Source organism: Salvia splendens, chromosome 21, assembly GCF_004379255.2.
Source record: "Salvia splendens isolate huo1 chromosome 21, SspV2, whole genome shotgun sequence".
NCBI classification, from domain to species: domain Eukaryota; kingdom Viridiplantae; phylum Streptophyta; class Magnoliopsida; order Lamiales; family Lamiaceae; genus Salvia; species Salvia splendens.
Genome location: NC_056052.1, coordinates 19,352,000 through 19,371,446, shown reverse-complemented (window position 1 = coordinate 19,371,446; position 19,447 = coordinate 19,352,000). Strand labels below are relative to the sequence as shown.

The window sequence follows — 19,447 nt, the reverse complement described above, 5'->3', positions numbered from 1 at the left end:
GAGGGGTGCACAGTAGGGGTGCCCTGCTGGTGCTGTTACTCACACCCCCAATATTTTTATTAATTTAATTAAATTTTAAAAATATATATTTTTAATATAAAATATTGGGGGTGTGAGGAGCAGCACCCCTGTTGTACACAGCAGGGGATCCATTCCCGTATCTGGCAGCTTAAACGTGTCCCACATTGGATTCGAACAAATCCAGTGTCGATTCGACGACAGCCGGACATTCCATTTATTAATAACACTAATGTAAATAACAATTATCATATCCAAGCACATTTTATTATATTTTGTTTCCTCATAAATCCGGGCTTATCGCACTGCAATTACTACTAAATTACTTGTTTTACACTTTTCTAAAAATTCGATCTAATTTAAATTAAAAATACGTATTTTACATAATGCAAAAAAAAAGGATTGAAAATCTATTTTATATATTAATTTATAAATCAAATTAGTAAAATGTGAGTTAACTTAGCAAAAGTGAATATTAAGTACTTAATAGGGACGGACCAAACGAAATATGATACATTTAATAGGAATCAGAAAGAGATGATAACAAACCAGTCCAGCTGCAGCCAATGTGTATCCACATACATTTTTCGATTCTCATTGTGTTTAATTTTGGCAAATAAAACAAAGAGTGAGAAAATCCAGTTTTACTCTATAAAAATGTACATCAAGACTATTCCCTTAAACTAGTTTGAAATATCCACAAAGTTGGAGAAGCTGATATTTTTTCTCCCTGTCCCTGTGAATATGTATGTTCTACCAAAAGAAATTCTATTTGTCACTATTCATCTATGGTTCTTATAGATTCCAAGTGTCTTTCTGTTTTCAACACGTTTGTTTGGAGATGATTATTAGATACACTATTTTTCCTTGATACTGTTTCGTTTCTTATGCAAGTCATGGGTTCAGTAAAAATCATGGATTAATTATGACCGGTCAATTAATTTTGACCAAATAATAAATACAACGAGACATTTAATTTTGTGAAATTAAATGATATAGCGTCGATCTACATTTTACGTAGATAAATGTAGTATATTCACTTTCTTAAATCCGATTTCCGTTGAGTGAGAAATAGTGGATTGAAGTTGGGCGTAATTAGCTTTTAATTAAAGTTTGGAGCTTGAGCTTAGGGAATAATTAACTAGTGTTAATTATCCCACATTGGAGAAGTAACACATCTTTTAATGGGTTTAAATTAAGTGACTTTATGTTAATTAATAATTATAGTGGACCAAGATGAGTGAAAGAGCCCTACACGCGCGCGCCGTCGCCCCCCGCCCGCCAGAGCCCGAGCTCGGGCTCGGGCCCGGTTCTGATCCCGATCTTGGTCTTGGCAATTTGGGTGGTTTTGGGCTCGGGTCTGGACCCGCAATAATCTTTTTAGACCACCGCTGAGTCAGCAATCCAAGTGGCTTGACACGTCGTCAAGCATGGCACAGTCAAAGCTGCCACGTGAGAAAAGCACACGCGAATGGCACACTCCTGCCACACGCTTGTAACCGCCGACGGTTACTAATCTGCCATGATGAGCCTTCATGGCTTGGTTGACCCTGCATGGTAGCTTGGCCTATAAATAGGCTAGTCATTCCACTGCATTAGACACACATTACACCATTCACAAGCATAAGCTCTCTCCCTCTCTCTGCATTGTTTTTCTGTTGAAAGCTCTGCCCTCTCCTCCATCCAGTTCGCCAGAGCTCTATTGATTGCGGTGCTGCTTCACCATAGACGTAGCCGATTTACCTTTGGGGACGACACGCCAAACCGAGAGCACTACCGGGGCGTATCTCGTCTTGCGGGAAGAGGACTCCTCGACTCGGCTAAACACTTTTACGGTTACTGTTTCGATTTTCCAATGGTAATTTCATTCTAGTTCAGTTACTTCTTTTGTATTTCTTCTTTGGGTTGTATTACGCCCGGCTTTTATCTCTTGTAATCCAGAAACCAACAGGTTCAACAGCAATTGGAGATTTGATAGGAGCTCTATCGGGCGTTCATTTCTCCGGTTTTCGCTTAGGTGAAACAGGTCATAGTGCTTCAGAAGCTGAGCAACACATTGCTGCATCTAAAAATAGCAAGCAACCTTTTGGTCATAGGTACTCGGAGCGTCTTCATCTCCACCTATGATCACCAAATAGAAGTCACTCGTCGTTATATTTGGTCGTGCTGAACTGGAATTAATCGAACCAATTTGTGTCTGTGTATCTGTTACTGAAAGATATAGGAAATGAAATAAGTCTATGTAGTTGTAGTTACTATGTGTCGATCGTTTTAAACTGCAGGAGTTGGTGGAGGTGCATCGTCTGGCAAGACTACCGTTTGTGATATGATTATCGAACAGCTTCATGATCAGCGTGTCGTACTTGTTAACCAGTTACATCTGTTTCTCTATGAGAACCTTAACATAATCAACACCATTGCTTTGGTTGCCTTTGAAGTAGATAAGTACGAGCCTTGCTGATCGAATTTTCTATACTACGTTCGCAGGATTCCTTCTATCACAATTAGGCACCCGAAGAACTTACAAGTGTCAATGAATACAATTTTGATCATCCTGGTGAGTAATGCTTTCTTTCAATATCTCAAATTTTTCTATTCAAGTTTTATTACTATAACTCATTCAGTTTGCGTGTTTGTTCAGATGCATTCGATACGGAGCAGTTGTTGTGCATGTTGAAGGAACTAAAACACGGTCAGGCAGTAGACATTCCAAAATATGATTTCAAGAGTTATAAAAACCATGTTTTCCCTTCCCGAAGAGTTATAAAAACCATGTTTTCCCTTCCCGAACTGATGGATGGGCGAATTTTTGATAGTAGTAAATGCAGGTAATGAATATAGATCACGACACAAGGAATTACGTGGTTCGATTTACTGACGTAAATCTACGTCCACGGGAAGAAAGGAGGGCAAGATTGTATTGCTTGATCTGGTTTTCCAGCTTACAAATACAGACTTGACTTGCTATATGATATTTGATGTCTAGAGAGCCCTCCTCTATCTGATCTAAGTTCTATTTATACATTGAACTAAGATCGTGGCTTGCATCACCACTAACTAGGTCGTGGCTTGCATCACCACTAACTAGGTAGTGGATGTCGTGGAGGTCATGAGATCCTGCATGGGTCCACTATCTCTTTGTTTGGTCCGCTATCCTGCATGAGATCCTGCATGAGTTGACACCACTAAATAGATCGTGTAGTGGAGGTCGTGGAGGTTCTGCATGAGTCCACTATCTCCCAGTTCGGTCGAATACTGAGACCGAACTGCTGAACTATTGCCGAGTAGCTTTTGCCGACCTGAGAGTAGAGCTTGATTGGTCGGCTTTTACCGAGCTGTAGGCTGGGGCCGAACTCTTTGGTAATGCCGAACTGATTGGTTGGCTTTTACCGAGCTGTAGGCTGGGGCCGAACTCTTTGGTAATGCCGAACTGATACTCTTCCTTGGTCTTTGGGCTGATGGGCCGTCACTGCTATTGGGCTTGTTTAGTACGTACCCCATCACTACCCCCCCCGAAAAGCGAAGTGAATCACTTCGGCGAAGCGAGTCACTTCGGCATTCTGGATAAAGGTACGGGGGAGGCTGACGTCAGGGGACGTGCCTTGCGCGTGACTGCATTAAATGCGACAGTAAAATCCGGCCGTTGAATCCTGAAAAGGTGGGATTCGAAACGGTGCGATGATTTTGAAATCTTCTCCGAATCTGATAAATACGTCCTTTCTTCATCAGTTGAACACTTTTGCTATTGCTTCTTCTGCATTCTCTCTCTTTTGCGAAAAAATTTCCTTCCGCTTTCAAGAATTTCTTCAGAATTTTTTCAGACTTTCAAAGAGTAAGAACTATGTCTTCTTCTTCTTCTTCTGAGTCAGGTAGCGGTAGGAAAGGGGGTAAGGGGTCTTCTAGCCGGAAAGAATCCGGGGAGAAGACCGTAGAGTATTTTCACAGCGTCTTGAGTAAGGATACTGTGATATCCTTACACGAAAAATATTTTTTTCCTGGGGGGAAGGTTGCGATTCCCGACGACCTTCATAGGGCTGACTCGCCGCCGGAGGGTTACGCCACCGTTTATGAAGCCGGCTTGGAATGCGGGCTTCGTTTCCCTCTTCCCCCTGCCTTTGTAGAGCTGCTTGATTTTTTCCAACTCCCTTTAGGTCAGGTGACTCCGAATTCTTGGAGGCACTTATCGGCCTTTGCTGCCGAACTGCGTAGGCTAGATAAGGATCTGTCTCTGAGGGCAATCCTTAATTTTTTCCAGTTTAAAAGAAAAGGATCTTGGTTTTACTTGATCCCTTTACAGCCTTTTAGGGCCTTCTGCAAAACCAAGTGGCCAAAGTGGCAGCATCGCTTCTTTTTTTATAATAGGACAGCGGCTCCGGGCTTTCCCTGGAGAGGGCCGAAGTCCGTGATTCCTCATCCTCGGTTAGAACCGTTGGACGAGCTCGAGGGCGAGCTCAATAAGATTCCTATGATTAGGAAGCAGTACCTGGAGTCTGAGCTCGTCAAGGGCGACTTCGTGTTCGACTCCTCGTCTTCGGACGAAGAGACTGAGGGTGAGGAATTCTTTTTTATGCATTACTGCCTTGACGACGAAAACTAACCTTGTTTTCTTGCTTTTTGGCAGTGAACTTGCTGAACAAGATTAGCCGCAAATCCTCCGAATCTAAGGAACCGGAGAGGCCGAAAACCACAAGCTCGGCGTCTGATGCCGAGAAGAATCCGAAGAGGCAAAAGACCTCTTCGGATCCAAAAAAGCCGGAGTCCACTTCGGCAAAGGGGAAGGGGAAGGCCCAGAAGCCCCCAAGAGCGCCAGAGAAAGACGTGGTCTTGGCGCCTCCTTCGGAACATATCTGTGAGCCCTTTTTATGGCCCACGGACTTCGCCGAGGTGAATTCTCTTCTTGATTTTCTGGCCTTGCTTTTTTCCTGTATTTTTTGTGGCCCCTCGGTTGACTTTTTCCTTTTTCCATTTTCAGAGGAACGATATGCTCTCCAAGCTCGTCGCCGTTGAACTCTCCAAAGCGTCCAACGATTATGCTGAGATGCAGAGGAAGTTGGCGGCAGCTCGTCACCAGGCCGAACAGGCTAAGGCCGACTTTGAGAAGGCCAGAGCTGCTAGGATCTCGGCCCAGGATGAAGCTCAGTTTGCCAAAAACCAGCTCGTCATCCAGCGAGAACAGACTAAACGGAGGGATGCTGCCGCCGTGGTTGCCCAAGGGGAGGTTCTCCGTGCTTTCGCGGAGAAACTCTTTCTGAGCAATCAATTTTCGGCCTTTGTCGGTGATCTGCTGAAACTGATGACCGATAATGCCGAGCAGGGGCCCGAAGTCGTTCTGCCGCTGTACGGCCGAGAGATAGCAGCTCGTCTCCAGAGTGTGCCGCTCCTTGAGGAGCTTGCTTCGTCCTCGGTCCTGCTTTCTGCTGACCGAGTTCGTAGTTGCCGAGCTGACCGGGACGAGAATATGGAGGCTATCTTTGCTTCCTTAGGGCCAGTTTCACCCGCTCCAATTTTCCACGGAGAGGGTGAGACCGAGCAGCCTGATCAGCAGACCGGAGACAGGCAGGCCGAGCAAGAGGTGCTGCTGATCGGTGATGGGGGCACCGAGCAGGCTGGGAGGAGCAGGGAGGCCGAGGCTGAAGCTGAGGCAGACAAGGAGAAGGAAGCTGAACCTCACCGAGGAGCCGGAGACGAAGCTGGCGGAGTATGATTTCGTCTCCCTTCTCTTAGTTTAGTTTCTTCCTTGTTGTAAAATGGCTTTGAAGCCCTCCTTGTGTAAAAATTTTTTTCTTATGAATGAAAAAATTCTTCTTTCTGCACTTGTGTCTTCGTATAGCTTTTCGTACTCTCTTTTACTCCTGTTGTGGTTTACTACCTGCTTAGTAAACTGAAATGCCGAACTGACACAGCTGCTTTGTATTCTTAACTCTTAAGGAGCTGGAGGTACTTCACTGGAAGCGGCTGTACTCTTCCGCTTTAGACGAAGCTGAGAAAAAAGCCATAGCTGACCAGATGAAGAATGACGAACTCTTGGCTTGTTTAGTGAAGCTGGAGGCCGACAATAAGGACTTAGAGTCCGAAAAGAAAGATCTGGAGGCCGAGCTGAACACTGCCGTCGCTGAGAGGACTGCGTATGAGGATTTCATCTGCAGGCGCGGGGGAATGACCATCTCTGAAGTTCAGGAACGAGTTGACGAACTGTGGGAGGAATATCATGTACTCCGGAGGAACAATGCGCTGGAGAGCTCGGCTTGCCAACAAGTCGTGAAATCATTGCGGCGCTGGGCTTCTCGGTACGACATCATTCTTTCCCGGCGTCCCTCAATCGAGAGATTCCTTAGGCATTTCCCGCCAACAGATGGTCACACTCCAGCTCAAACCCCTGATTCACTTGCTCAAAACCCTACTCCAAGTCAGCAACGAACTCAGGATCAGCCGGAAACGTCAAGACGAGAACGGACTCAGGAGCAACCGGAAACGTCAAGACAAGGACGGACTGAAGTTCGTAGAGGAGCTGTGATTATGAGTGAGCAAGATCAACAAATGCTTCGTGAAGAGACTCTTCGCCGGCGAGGTGCTAGAGCTTCCCGGGCTCAGGGAAGAGGCGGTAGGTCGATTAGAGCATCTCGTCGACCTGCTTATTCTTCAGCTGCCGAGAACGCCCGAACTCGGCTTCACGAGGATTTTGTGAATAGATGGCTCAACTTTAGCAACCAGGGACAGTAGAATAGTCCTTTGTAATGGCGTAACGCCTTCTCGTAGGGCAGCGGAGTTGTATGCCGAACAAGTTTTAATAAATGAAATCTTCATTTCGCTTCTATTACTGTGTATTTACAGCTCAGCGAAAAAATTTCATCGTGCTCGTCCTCGGTCTTATGAAGTAAGCTTCTTTGACCGGACTCGTCTTTGGTCTTATGAAGTAAACTTCTTTGACCGGACTTGGTCCTCGGTCTTATGAAATAAACTTCTTTGACCGGACTCGTCTTTGGTCTTATGAAGTAAATTTCTTTGACCGGACTAAGCTTGTGTCCTAATTTGGCGAGTTTCATCGCTCGGATCGGACTTTCCCTTGTCCTAATTTGGGGATCGGACTTTCCCTTGTCCTAATTCGGCGAGTTTTATCGCGTGGATCGGACTTTCCCTTGTCCTAATTCGGCGAGTTTTATCGCGTGGATCGGACTTTCCCTTTGTTGCAGTTCGTTTCAGACGTACTGCTTGTTTCTTAAGCTGAATTGTGGTCTTGTATCCTCCTTAGAAGCTTGGACTCACAATCGTTGGCTTATATATGTTCTAAAAAGGGGATCAGCCTTCGAAGAACAAGATACCTCAGTAACATTTGTAAGAGACGACACGCACATAGACAGACAAAACGCACATAGACAAACATAAAAAACAAGTAAAAAACAAAGAAAGCACATACCCCTAGGACTGAACTAGACACAAGACTGACTGACCGGACTGTCTCTTACAAATGGAACTTCTTGAGGTTGGAAATGTACCATGTTCGGGGTGCTTGTTCTCCTGACATGTGAGTCAATTTGTAAGACCCTTTGCCGAGGACTTCTGACACCCGATATGGACCTTCCCATGTGGGTTCGAGTTTGCCCAGCTTTTCTGCTCGGCTTACTTCGTTGTTTCTCAAGACGAGATCTCCCACTTGAAATTGCAGCTTTTTCACCCTTTGGTTATGATACCGGGCTACTTGCTCCTTGTACTTGGCTGCTTTTATGCAGGCCAATTCTCTTCTTTCTTCGGCCAGATCTAGTTTGGCTCTCAGTCCGTCATCATTTATTTCTGAGGAGAAATTTAGAGTTCGAGGACCCGGAATCACGGCTTCAGTGCCGTACACCATCGAGTTCGGCTCCGTTGTGACTTCGGTCATTTCGCCTGCCTCTGACTCCGGCTGCTGTGATTGCTATGCTTGATGGTGCCGATCTGATTGCTCGGCACTTTTAAGCGCAATCTGCAAACACTCTTGCTCTTTTTTGATCACCTCGGATGACCGCTATCCCTCCTTTAGTGGGGAAGGAGTTCGGCGAGGAAGCCTCTGATCGCTATGATCGGGCTTCTTTTTGTCTTCTCTAGATGAGCTGTCTAAAGACCGTTTTCGACGGTCTGCCTCATCGGCACGAGAAAACTGGTCCGCAATGTCCCACATCTCTTGAGTTGTTTGCGGACTGCATTCCACGAGCTTTCTGTAGAGAGCTCCGGGTAGGATTCCATTTTGGAATGCCGAAATGACAAGTAGATCATTGAGATTATCTACTTGTAGGCATTCCTTGTGGAATCTCGTCATAAAGTCGCTGATCTTTTCGTCGCGACCTTGACGTATAGAAAGCAGCTGAGCCGAAGTGCTTCGGGCTTCCGCTTTCTGAAAGAACCTCCTGTGGAAAGCATCCATTAGATCCCGGTAAGATCTAATGCTGCCTTGGGGAAGGCTATCGAACCACCTTCTTGCGTTCCCGATAAGCAGCTCGGGAAATAGTTTGCACATATGGACCTCATTGAGACCCTGGTTCACCATGTTATACTGATAGCGTCCCAGGAAGTCATGAGGATTCACTAACCCGTCATAAGTCATCGACGGAGTTCGGTAGTTCTGTGGCAAGGAAGTTCGGGTGATATCGTCCGAGAACGGAGTCTTCAATGCTCCGTACATGGCGAACCCGACACCTCTTCGGTATGGAGGAGATGGAGTTCTCCTGTGATTCCGGTACCGAGGAGGAACAGGAACATGTCGGGGTTGAGGATTCTTCTTCCTGGAAGACACGGCACTACTGCGGTAGCGACTTTCATGTCTGGATGAGGAGGGAGAATCCACCGTTTTCGTCTCCGGCTTTTGGCCCTTTTGCAGGAAAATTAAGAACTCTTCCTGCTTCTCGGCCAAAAACAACTTGACAGCCTCGTTCAAATTGGGCTGCTGGGAAGACTCGGTGCGATGAGTCTTTGAGCGGCTTGTTCCTTCTCCGTGAGAACTGGAAGTAGATTTCTCCCGAGGCTGTTTTCCAGACCTGCGGGCTGGACTAGCTTCCTCATGGTTATCACGAACGGTATTATGGGTGTTACGTGATCTGGTATGCATTTTTTTGGTGGAAGAGGATCAAAAACTCGCTTTATCACAAATTTGGTTCTCTGTTTCCCACAGACGGCGCCAGTGATGGATGGGCGAATTTTTGATAGTAGTAAATGCAGGTAATGAATATAGATCACGACACAAGGAATTACGTGGTTCGATTTACTGAGGTAAATCTACGTCCACGGGAAGAAAGGAGGGCAAGATTGTATTGCTTGATCTGGTTTTCCAGCTTACAAATACAGACTTGACTTGCTATATGATATTTGATGTCTAGAGAGCCCTCCTCTATCTGATCTAAGTTCTATTTATACATTGAACTAAGATCGTGGCTTGCATCACCACTAACTAGGTCGTGGCTTGCATCACCACTAACTAGGTAGTGGATGTCGTGGAGGTCATGAGATCCTGCATGGGTCCACTATCTCTTTGTTTGGTCCGCTATCCTGCATGAGATCCTGCATGAGTTGACACCACTAAATAGATCGTGTAGTGGAGGTCGTGGAGGTTCTGCATGAGTCCACTATCTCCCAGTTCGGTCGAATACTGAGACCGAACTGCTGAACTATTGCCGAGTAGCTTTTGCCGACCTGAGAGTAGAGCTTGATTGGTCGGCTTTTACCGAGCTGTAGGCTGGGGCCGAACTCTTTGGTAATGCCGAACTGATTGGTTGGCTTTTACCGAGCTGTAGGCTGGGGCCGAACTCTTTGGTAATGCCGAACTGATACTCTTCCTTGGTCTTTGGGCTGATGGGCCGTCACTGCTATTGGGCTTGTTTAGTACGTACCCCATCATGCATGTTGAAGGAACTAAAACACGGTCAGGCAGTAGACATTCCAAAATATGATTTCAAGAGTTATAAAAACCATGTTTTCCCTTCCCGAAGAGTATGATCCTTTGTGTTCTGCTTCGTGTTTCATAGCGTTTCTTTATTCTATTTCTTTAATCAGCTCACTTCTATCAGGAGAATCCCTCGGATGTAATAATTTTAGGAGGTATACTCGTCTTTCATGATCCTCGTGTCCGTGATTTGATGAACATGGAGATATTCGTAGATGCAGGTTCTCTTCCTTGCCCTTTGCCAATATTTTCTGCACTTAGGTTGGTTTTGATAACAAAAACTCTTCCGTGCAGATGCTGATGTTCGTCTTGCGAGGAGAATAAGGCGTGATACTGTAGAAAAGGGTAGAGACTTCGGGATGGTTCTTGATCAGGTAGCATAGCAGGGAACTCATTGCTTATTTTTATGAATTTGTATTTCTACTAACTATTAATGTTTCATGTAAAATTGCAGTATGCAAGATTTGTGAAGCCTGCATTTGAGGATTTTATTCTTCCTACAAAAAAGTTCGGTGACGTTATTATTCCTCGTGGAGGATGATAGAGATCAAGCTAATGATCTCCATTATCTCTTGAGATTATTTTCATTATTATGGAGATTGTTGAAGATTACAATTGATAGAGATCAAGCTAATGATCTCCATTATCTCTTGAGATTATTTTCATTATTGTGGAGATTGTGGAAAGGTTAATTTAAATGTTGAGGATTTGTTTCTTTGTTTATCTATAGGTTGATCCTTATAAATAGCTCCTCTTTAGAAGAGCTAGACATCTCGGAAAATAAAGTGTATTAGGACGGTATCAACCGTAGGCCTCTTCGGAGGATTATCTTGGCCTCTTTGGAGGATTGTTCTTCTTTTATATTGAATTCCAGTTCTTGTTTTACTTCCGCCTTTAACTCCATATCAGAGGAGACAATCCCATTGCCATCGACCTAAATATCCAACATCTACGGACTAAACTTGGCCAGCACGATCTTTGCAAAATATACCCTAACTTAGTTGTCATTCAATCAACATTTCAGGCATCATTCCCATCTTGTTCTTTTCTGTACACTAAACATATATATCACCATTCTGTACTTGATATTTATGACTTGCAAGATACGTGGAATGCACACGATCATACGTGATTCTAAAGCATCAATGCATGATTTTATCTTCTATTCTGACCGCCTTATCCGCTTGGTATGTGTCTGTATTTCTGGAACGGAATTGCTTTCAGCCGTTTTTTTGTATTGATTTGGTGAGTTTTTCATTATATGTAACATGTTTTGTTAGGTTGTCGAACATGGTCTCGGGCATCTCCCATTTACAGAAAAGCAGGTCACTACTCCAACCGGTGAGCCACTCTTTTCCACTATCCACAATCTGCTCTAGGGATTTTTGTAGTTCTCAAAGTTCTGCCTTTGCTGGTTAGCTTGTTATACTTATTAATCAAGCATGTCGAAAACTGAGACCTAAATTATACGAATCTTCTAATGTTTGGCAATGCAGGATCAGTGTACATTGGAGTAGACTTCTGCAAAAGATTATGTGGAGTGTCTATTATCAGAAGGTAAATCTATGTTCACCTCTTTTTTCCTCCCCCATTTTAAGGCCTCATTTTAGCTTTTGAAACGATTGCGAACTTTTCAGTGGCGAGAGCATGGAGAACGCCTTACGAGCATGCTGCAAAGGAATCAAAATTGGCAAAATCGTTATTCATAAAGGAGGTGACAGTGTTCAACAGGTTTGTTTGGCAACACGTCTGCTCCTAAATGCACGTGATCGATGTCATTTGGAATCGTGTTTTTTCTGTTTTTTGGTGAAGCTGATCTATGAGAAACTTCCAACAGACATCTCAGATAGACATGTCTTGTTACTGGATCCCATTTTGGGCACAGGTGGGAATCTTGTATTCATGAACTTGTAATGGAGAGAGAGGTCGAAGACACTTGTAACGCATTTGTGATCTTCGATTTCAGGAAATTCAGCCGTTGAAGCTATTTCCCTACTTATAAAGAAGGGTGTCTCGGAGGCCAACATCATATTCCTTAATCTCATTTCAGTAAGTTGGAAATTTCAGCTAAGCAAGTACATTTGCCTTTATTTATAACGACATTGTGCGCAGGCGCCTCAAGGAGTGCACGCGGTGTGCAGATGCTTCCCTAGAGTAAAGATCGTGACGTCTGAGATTGAAATGGGAGTGAATGAGGTTACCGTGTCATCCCTGGTATGGGCGAGTTTGGTGATCGATATTTTGGCATCGATGAAGATTGGAACCCTAACACTAAGTGAGGAGGAGGAGTCCATTCATTATTTCAAAGCACAAATATTTCTGTTCTTGAATACATATTTATGATCAAGCGCTGTCTCCATGTGCTGGTTTTATATATATTCAACATTTTTATGTTTGCTAGTCATAACAAAGGAGATGGCATTTTCAATTTTTATCTTTTCAAATAGTATGAATCTATACTTTTTTCTTCATTAACATTAGTATATTATGCTGTAGTCCCTACAACTCAAAAACACTCAACACTAATATTTTCAAATTTCTTCTATTAGTATAAAATACATATGCTCTAATTTTTTTTTGTGATTATTCATCCTCTAATTTTGGCGAAGAATAATGAGTCGAACAACATCGGCGTGAACTTAAGTTAAATGGCTATTTTTAGATAATTTATTACAGTTGAATATATACTAGTAGTAGTAAATAAAAGCAATAATTAGACGACGATTTACACAACAAAAAACAATTTCATCATCCATAAACTCTCCCCTCTACGCTACCAATCCTCCTCTCTATCAGTCCTCAATCGGAAACTCATGTCAACACCCACTAAAATTCCCATTTCTTCCCTCTTTCATCGTTCCGCCGCTCCATTCTTCAACCCCACAAAAATCCCCACACCACCTCATCGATTCTTCTTCTCCAAGACCATCACCAAAAGAATTTCCTCAAACCAACCCGTCCTCTCCTCCCCTCCTTCCTCTTCCTCCCTGCAACGCGTCGAGGAGCTGCCGCCCAAGCTCCAAGAAATCGTCAAACTGTTCCAGGCCGTTCAAGAACCCAAAGCCAAGTACGAACAGCTGTTATTCTATGGTAGAAATCTCAACACACTCGATTCCAAGTACAAAACGCCCGAAAACAAGGTCCAAGGCTGCGTGTCTCAGGTTTGGGTCAGAGCCTATTTCGACGAGGATAAAAATGTGATCTTTGAAGCGGATTCGGATTCGATGCTCACGAAAGGGCTCGCAGCTTTGCTTGTCCAAGGCCTCTCGGGCCGGCCCGTGGAGGAGATTGTTAGGGTTTCGCCCGATTTCGCAACCCTTCTGGGGCTGCAGCAGAGCTTAACCCCATCTCGGAATAATGGATTCTTGAATATGTTGAAATTGATGCAGAAGAAGGCCTTGCAATTGTATGTTGAAGCCGAGAGAGGTGCAAGCCCTAGCTCTGGTGTTTCAGGAATTGGGGATTCTACAATTAGCGATGGTGGAGCGGGGGAAAGTGAAATTGGTGGAGATTTGAGGGAGGATTTGGGGGGTAATAGCGAATTGGGTAGTAGGGGAAGGAGGATTGAGGAGATTTTGAAGAAGGAGCTAAGGCCAACTGCAATACATGTTGAGGATATATCTTATCAGCATGCCGGCCATTCCGGGGTGGCCGGTAGCGATGGAGAGACGCATTTCAATGTGGGGGTGATTTCTGAGGAGTTTGAAGGGAAGAGTTTGGTTAAAAGGCATAGAATGGTTTACAGCTTGTTGCAAGATGAGTTGCAGAGTGGACTACATGCCTTGTCTATCGTTGCCAAGACACCATCTGAAGCTGCATCTCAGTAATGAAGATGATCACATATAGTCTGATTATAGTTTTTAATGCCACAAAATAATGGAATTATATGCATAATGCAGAGTTTCATATTGGCTGGATGTAACTTGTATTGCCTATTCATTTTCACTTATCAGTTATCCAATTCTTGAGTTACTTCAACAGTTTTATTTTTTATTTGTCTCTATTGCTTGATCTTCGTGCTTGTTTCATAATATTCGATATCTGTAGTTGTGCATCTGTTTATTTAAGGGCACATGAGGAATCAAGCTGTACTGAGCAAATGAGCATGATAGATGTCTTCCTGAACCGCAAAGGTCTTCGTTCATGACTTGGTACGCTACATTGTCCTAAATTTTAAATCGTTTTTTGGTATATAAACACAAAATTGTTTTTGCTTTCATATTTCTCTGTCATTCTGTTCGTTGCTTACTTGTGACGGTGAAGTTGGGAAGCTGAAAATATCCCAAAAGGTAGCATATAATCTATCCCCTGCTCTTTGGTTCAAGGACGGGATTCCTTGTAGTCATATCAAGATATGTGAATTTCTGAGACAGCTATTTGTAGATTGAGTAACAGTGCTTCTGATAATTCATAGGATTATAAAAACTTGCATTTGGTGTTTGCATTCTAAGATAGGTTAAAATGTCATATACAGTCCTTAACTAAGAGCATTACTTCTGCCAATTTTAGTCTAACATAAATTGTCTAGCCTTGTTATTCTTGTTGGATTTCTGGATTTGGTTTAAAGGGGGAGATGATGAAACAAATGTTTTACTGCCTTACTCGGTCATTAATAACTATGTTTGTGAGAGCGATCTGAGTGGACACATATACTTGGAAGTTGTATCTTGGCAAATAGGTTGGATGGCTACTGTTGCTGTTTAGCTTGGACTGACTTACTCAGACTTGAATTGTGCTTATTTTATACTCGCTCGAATGGTTCCATGATGCCGTATGTAGACCGGACAACTTGTAGTCATATTCCAGCCAACTTCCGTAAAGCGTGTACATTTTTACGCATCTTATGCTGGTGCTACTATGTGAAGTAGGGTATGGATAATTGCGATTGTTAGATTCTTCCCCAACTTGTGATTTTCATTACTATACGTGATGTAGAATCACAAGGCACCAGAAATGCTTTAACTCATTTATTTGTATTTTTCTTTTGAAGCATAGATTGGTTTAGTTTAAACAAATTCTTTTACATATATATTGTGTGTAACTCGGGAAAAATTTTATGCATTTGTTGGACTAGTACATATTGTTAATGCTGTCAGCAACAGGATCAACAGTTTGTTAAATAATAGCACAGCTTGTACTAGATGGGAGTATGGGCATAGAAAGCTAATGAGATTTATAGTTACTTTTGGGATTTTTTATGCAATATCAAGTGCTGCTTGAATACCAGTCACCCAAATCTTACCGTGTAGGACTGCTCGAGGTCGTCGTCTTTCTTATCTTTTGCGTTTTTCTTCCTTATATCCCATTGGGCGGCTTCTTCTCGACTTCAAGGTCATACCCCCTATCCACGCCATAGGTCAGAACAGTGGGAGACGGCCCACCCCATGTCGTTTGTAGAATACTAGTCAAAGGCTTGCTTTGTGAGCTTCGGGAGGGCATGCTCTCCGCAACTTGTCCATTTATCGAAGCAAGCAGCAAACCTTCTCCCAAGTAATAACGTACTTGAAAGACTTGGTGTTCGACTTTTGATGGATGGTTATTGTATCTCGGAGAATAATTGTCTCGCTTGAGTCCATTATTTCTCCAACTTGTTATAGATGACGCAAAATTTTGAATTTCGAAGCATACTACGTGTGCACGGCTAGGCGCCTTCTCGACATACTATATTGTTAGTTTGTTACTAGAAACCAACTCAGTCCTAAAAATGCTCTGCTTTTTGTTGGTTGCTGAAGACGGGATCTCCACTTGCATCGACATAAGCTTCGAATATTCTCTTCTTTTCCTAGGGGTGTACCGTGCTCGTACACCCCTTACGGGATCTCCACTTCGTCGGACAGTTGGATGCCGTTCAGACATTGGGCAGGGATGTTGTATACATACACCTTGGGCAGACCATGGAGTAGAAGATCCAAATTATATTTGATTGGTCAATACCGATAGAATGAATCAAGTCTAAAATTAGAAAGAAAACACACGAAAACCACAATATATAGGTTAATAATAAATCAATATGAAAAATATGAAACATTTGTCAAGCTATAAACATACAATTTAAATTATAAAGTGATATTTACAGTTAATATCATCACCTCCTAACCCAAAATTGTCACCAGAAAAGTATCATCTCCTATTTTTAATAAATGAAGAGAAATTTCGAACATGAGACCATGTGTCTCGGAAATTAATCACTCTACTACTAGACCAACTCACACGCATAAAAAAATTATCATCTCTTAGTTGTGCAGTGGCGCGTGATGAGTGCGCCATTGGGTGGGCTCGTCATCTCTATCACGCAGTTCCCGTGCAACGCATAAGAATAATGCACCACTCCCACCTCAAACTTCACTCTAAAATTCGCCTTGATTTCGTACACGACTCTATTCCTCTGCTCCTGCTTCAGCAGCCGGATCGCGAGATTCGGCTGCAGATACACCAGACTCGACAGCAGATGAACTTGTATCAACCGCACTTCCCCCGCCCTCTGCCTGAAAGGCTCCACAACCTCGCTCGCTATCAAACTCCCCGAGAAGTAGAGCTCTACATTGAGGTACTCGAACTTGACTCCCAGTTTCCGGTTAGGGTTTGTGAAGTTTGCAAGGAATGTGATGTCTCCGTTGAGAAACTGTGGGGAGTCGAAGTAGATCACGCTGAGGGTCGCTGCCGGGATGTCGAGGACCGGGCTCTGGGGCTTGATCCCCACGAAGATAATGAGCGTGGTGATGCCGAAGAAGATGAGGAGGAGGCTGAAGACGAGGCACAGGACTGCCCCAAGCCACACCATCGGATTAGTCCTCCTCCTCGGCCTCCGGAGGATCGGCTGCTTTGGAATATGGTCATGGTGTCTTGCTTGTTTTGGTAAGACAATGTGGTTGGCTGGTGTGTATGGTGGAGGTGGTGGAAGAGGAAGAGGAGGAGGAGGATCCATTTAATGTTTGGAGAAATTTTGTGTCTTACTCTGTATATATGTGAATGGATGATTAGATGAAAGTGGGAGAGGATTAAGGAAAAGTGGAGGTGAAGAAAGAAGCTTTTGTGGATTGATAGTGGGTGGCCAAGATAGTGCTTTAATAAAAGGTAAAGGAGCTGATCCAAATCCATAAATTTGAATAATGGTCTGCTTTACTTAGCAAGAAGACAGGAAAAGAAAATGTTTATAAGTTATGAGGTTTGACCTGTCAAAAATAAATTAGATTAATGTAGATTTATTATGGCTACCTTTTTGTAAATTAGGTTTTATATGCTTACCAAGTAAGGAAATGGTGGGGAATCGGAGTGGTGGCCATTGCAACTTTATTTTGTACACCTTTCTCAGGATGTTATCAAATTAGGAGATGGCTTCAAACACTTTGAATTTTGAATAGAGTTTGTTTTGGCGGCTTATGTGGGTCGTCAAGAAATTTGGTAAATATTCCCTTGAAAGATAAGAAAGCATTTGAAATGGGGAGGTGGCGGCGTGCTCCATATATGAAGGGCGGGGATGGTGACGAGGTGGGCCCCATAGCGAGTGCAAGCCGTGTCACTATTTTCCAGAGTTTGCATATCGACTGTTTCTTTGCACCAACAATAAATCCATGTTGCTCTCATCGACAAAATTAGACACGTACCAAAATATTCCAACAATAAATTATAGTTCTATTTTTAAAAATTTTAATTTGTAGTACTTGTACTTTTTATAAATTGTAATGAAATAATTTCATTATTTATTTATTTTGAATTTCAATTTACAATTATTTGGAGTGGAAACAACAAATAACTTCAAGCCAACAGCCCACCTTATATATATTTTTTTAATTTCAGATTTTACCCGGTACTCATTCCGTCTACTAATAGGAGTCACATTTTTTCAGTACAAATTTTAAAAAATATTTTAAAAATGGAAAGAAAAAATTCAGTGGAATATGAGTCTAACTTAGGAGTATTTATTAGTTTTAAATGAAATGTGAGTAGAATGAGTTAGTGGAATGTGACCCTATTACCATTTATAGTAAAAAAATGAACTGAGACTCCTATTTGCGGACGGATTAAAATGAAAAAAACGAAACTCTTATTCGCGGACGGAAAGAGTAAGTATCCACTAAGTTTTCAACTTTTCCTCAACTAAGCTCAAATGATATGTTACGTATGAAGAAAAGTTTTATCTGGATTTAGGGATTTTTTCCGTCTCATAAAAGATGTCACACTTGTTGGACGTCACAAGAGTTTAAAACGTTTTGTTTTGTGTGTTAGGTGAAAAAAGAAAATATAATATTTATATTCTTGTGAGGGAGAAGTTTTCCAAAAATGGAAATATGACATCTTTAGTTGGACAAACTAAAAAAGAAGTTAGACATCTTTTATGGGACAGAGAGCGTAATATTTTTTTTTTCAGTTTGTGAAGAGTATTTGTTGTAAATCAAAGGACATTTTGTGGGAAAAAATCATCTAAATTTGGGTTTAACCAATCTCTTAACTTTAAATATAGTCGATTATATCATAATTTTGACATTTTATCATTGTTTCATAATATCATATTAAGGGAAATCATATACAATGTGGCAAACGAAAAATATTATACGAATAAAACATTCAACTACTAATATACATCTTTTGATACACCTAGTAAGTGGCACCTTTAATATTTATACATTTACAATTGAGAAAAATGTCAAGCTATAATATTATTGATCATTTTAAAATTTATCAAAATTTGGTTTTCTGACAATTTATCCTAAGCTAAACTATGTTTAATATGAAAACGGGGGGTTCGAATCGAACCATCATAAGTTATAGACTAATAGTTATAAATTGAGGAGTGATGCATTATTTAAAGTTAAGTTTAGGGGTGCTTAAACGGTTCTCCGGTTCTCGGTTAACCGGAATCAAAATCGGAACTGATCGGTTAATTGAGGAACCGAAATCGGAAAAATCGGTTCCGATTCCGGTACCGGTTCCAACTTTTTAAATAAATCGGTTCCGGTACCGGTTCCAATTTGATAAATTGCTTGTATATTGTAAACTCTTCTTATTTAATGAGAATAATAAATGTTTTCTTCATGCTGTGTATTTTACTTTAATGGGTATTGACCGTCTTTAATTATATAATTAAAACGCCGGAAAGTAAAATCGGTCTAATTGAAGGTTGGGTCGTGGAACAGGTCATCGCAGTAGGTGACCCAGCCGAAACCTTATAGAAGTAAAACTTTTTCACAACCTAAATAGGATTTGGCTACCTATCGCGAAAGGTTGCAGTGTCCATCCGAAAGTCGTCTTTACCTTGAGAATGACTAGTGACACTGGTGTGGTATAGCATTGAAGGGATTTAAAGTATAGACACGTCTTTATTGCTATCTACTGAAAGACGATATCTTGGAGATTTAATATTTCTTAATCTTTGTAACAATATAGGATACACGTTATTTAATCATACGTTGCTTTAACTTATCAATATGTGCGGGTTTTTCGCAACTCAATATTCCTGATATCTTGGGTAGTAGTAATTAATAACTAGTATGGTGTCAGTTTTATTATTACATTGAATCGTGT

The 19,447-nt window shown here is 42.2% G+C and overlaps 2 protein-coding genes and 1 pseudogene across 2 annotated transcripts; 2 read left to right on the top strand and 1 right to left on the bottom strand.

The window, feature by feature from the left end:
- Positions 1 to 1,254: 1,254 nt before the first annotated feature.
- On the top strand, positions 1,255 to 12,204 carry LOC121784341 (annotated as a pseudogene).
- A 450-nt stretch (positions 12,205 to 12,654) lies between these two features.
- Positions 12,655 to 13,903, top strand: LOC121785452 (sufE-like protein 1, chloroplastic/mitochondrial). Its single transcript, XM_042183888.1, has one exon. It carries the CDS (start codon positions 12,739 to 12,741, stop codon positions 13,750 to 13,752), a length of 1,014 nt encoding a protein of 337 aa, XP_042039822.1. The 5' UTR covers positions 12,655 to 12,738; the 3' UTR covers positions 13,753 to 13,903.
- A 2,010-nt stretch (positions 13,904 to 15,913) lies between these two features.
- LOC121783590 lies at positions 15,914 to 17,338 on the bottom strand. The gene is made up of 2 exons (XM_042181708.1): positions 17,171 to 17,338; positions 15,914 to 17,097 (listed from the first exon to the last, which is right to left on the bottom strand). The coding sequence occupies exon 2, from the start codon at positions 16,848 to 16,850 to the stop codon at positions 16,152 to 16,154; it is 699 nt and encodes a 232-aa protein (XP_042037642.1). The 5' UTR covers positions 16,851 to 17,097; positions 17,171 to 17,338; the 3' UTR covers positions 15,914 to 16,151.
- Positions 17,339 to 19,447: the final 2,109 nt, after the last annotated feature.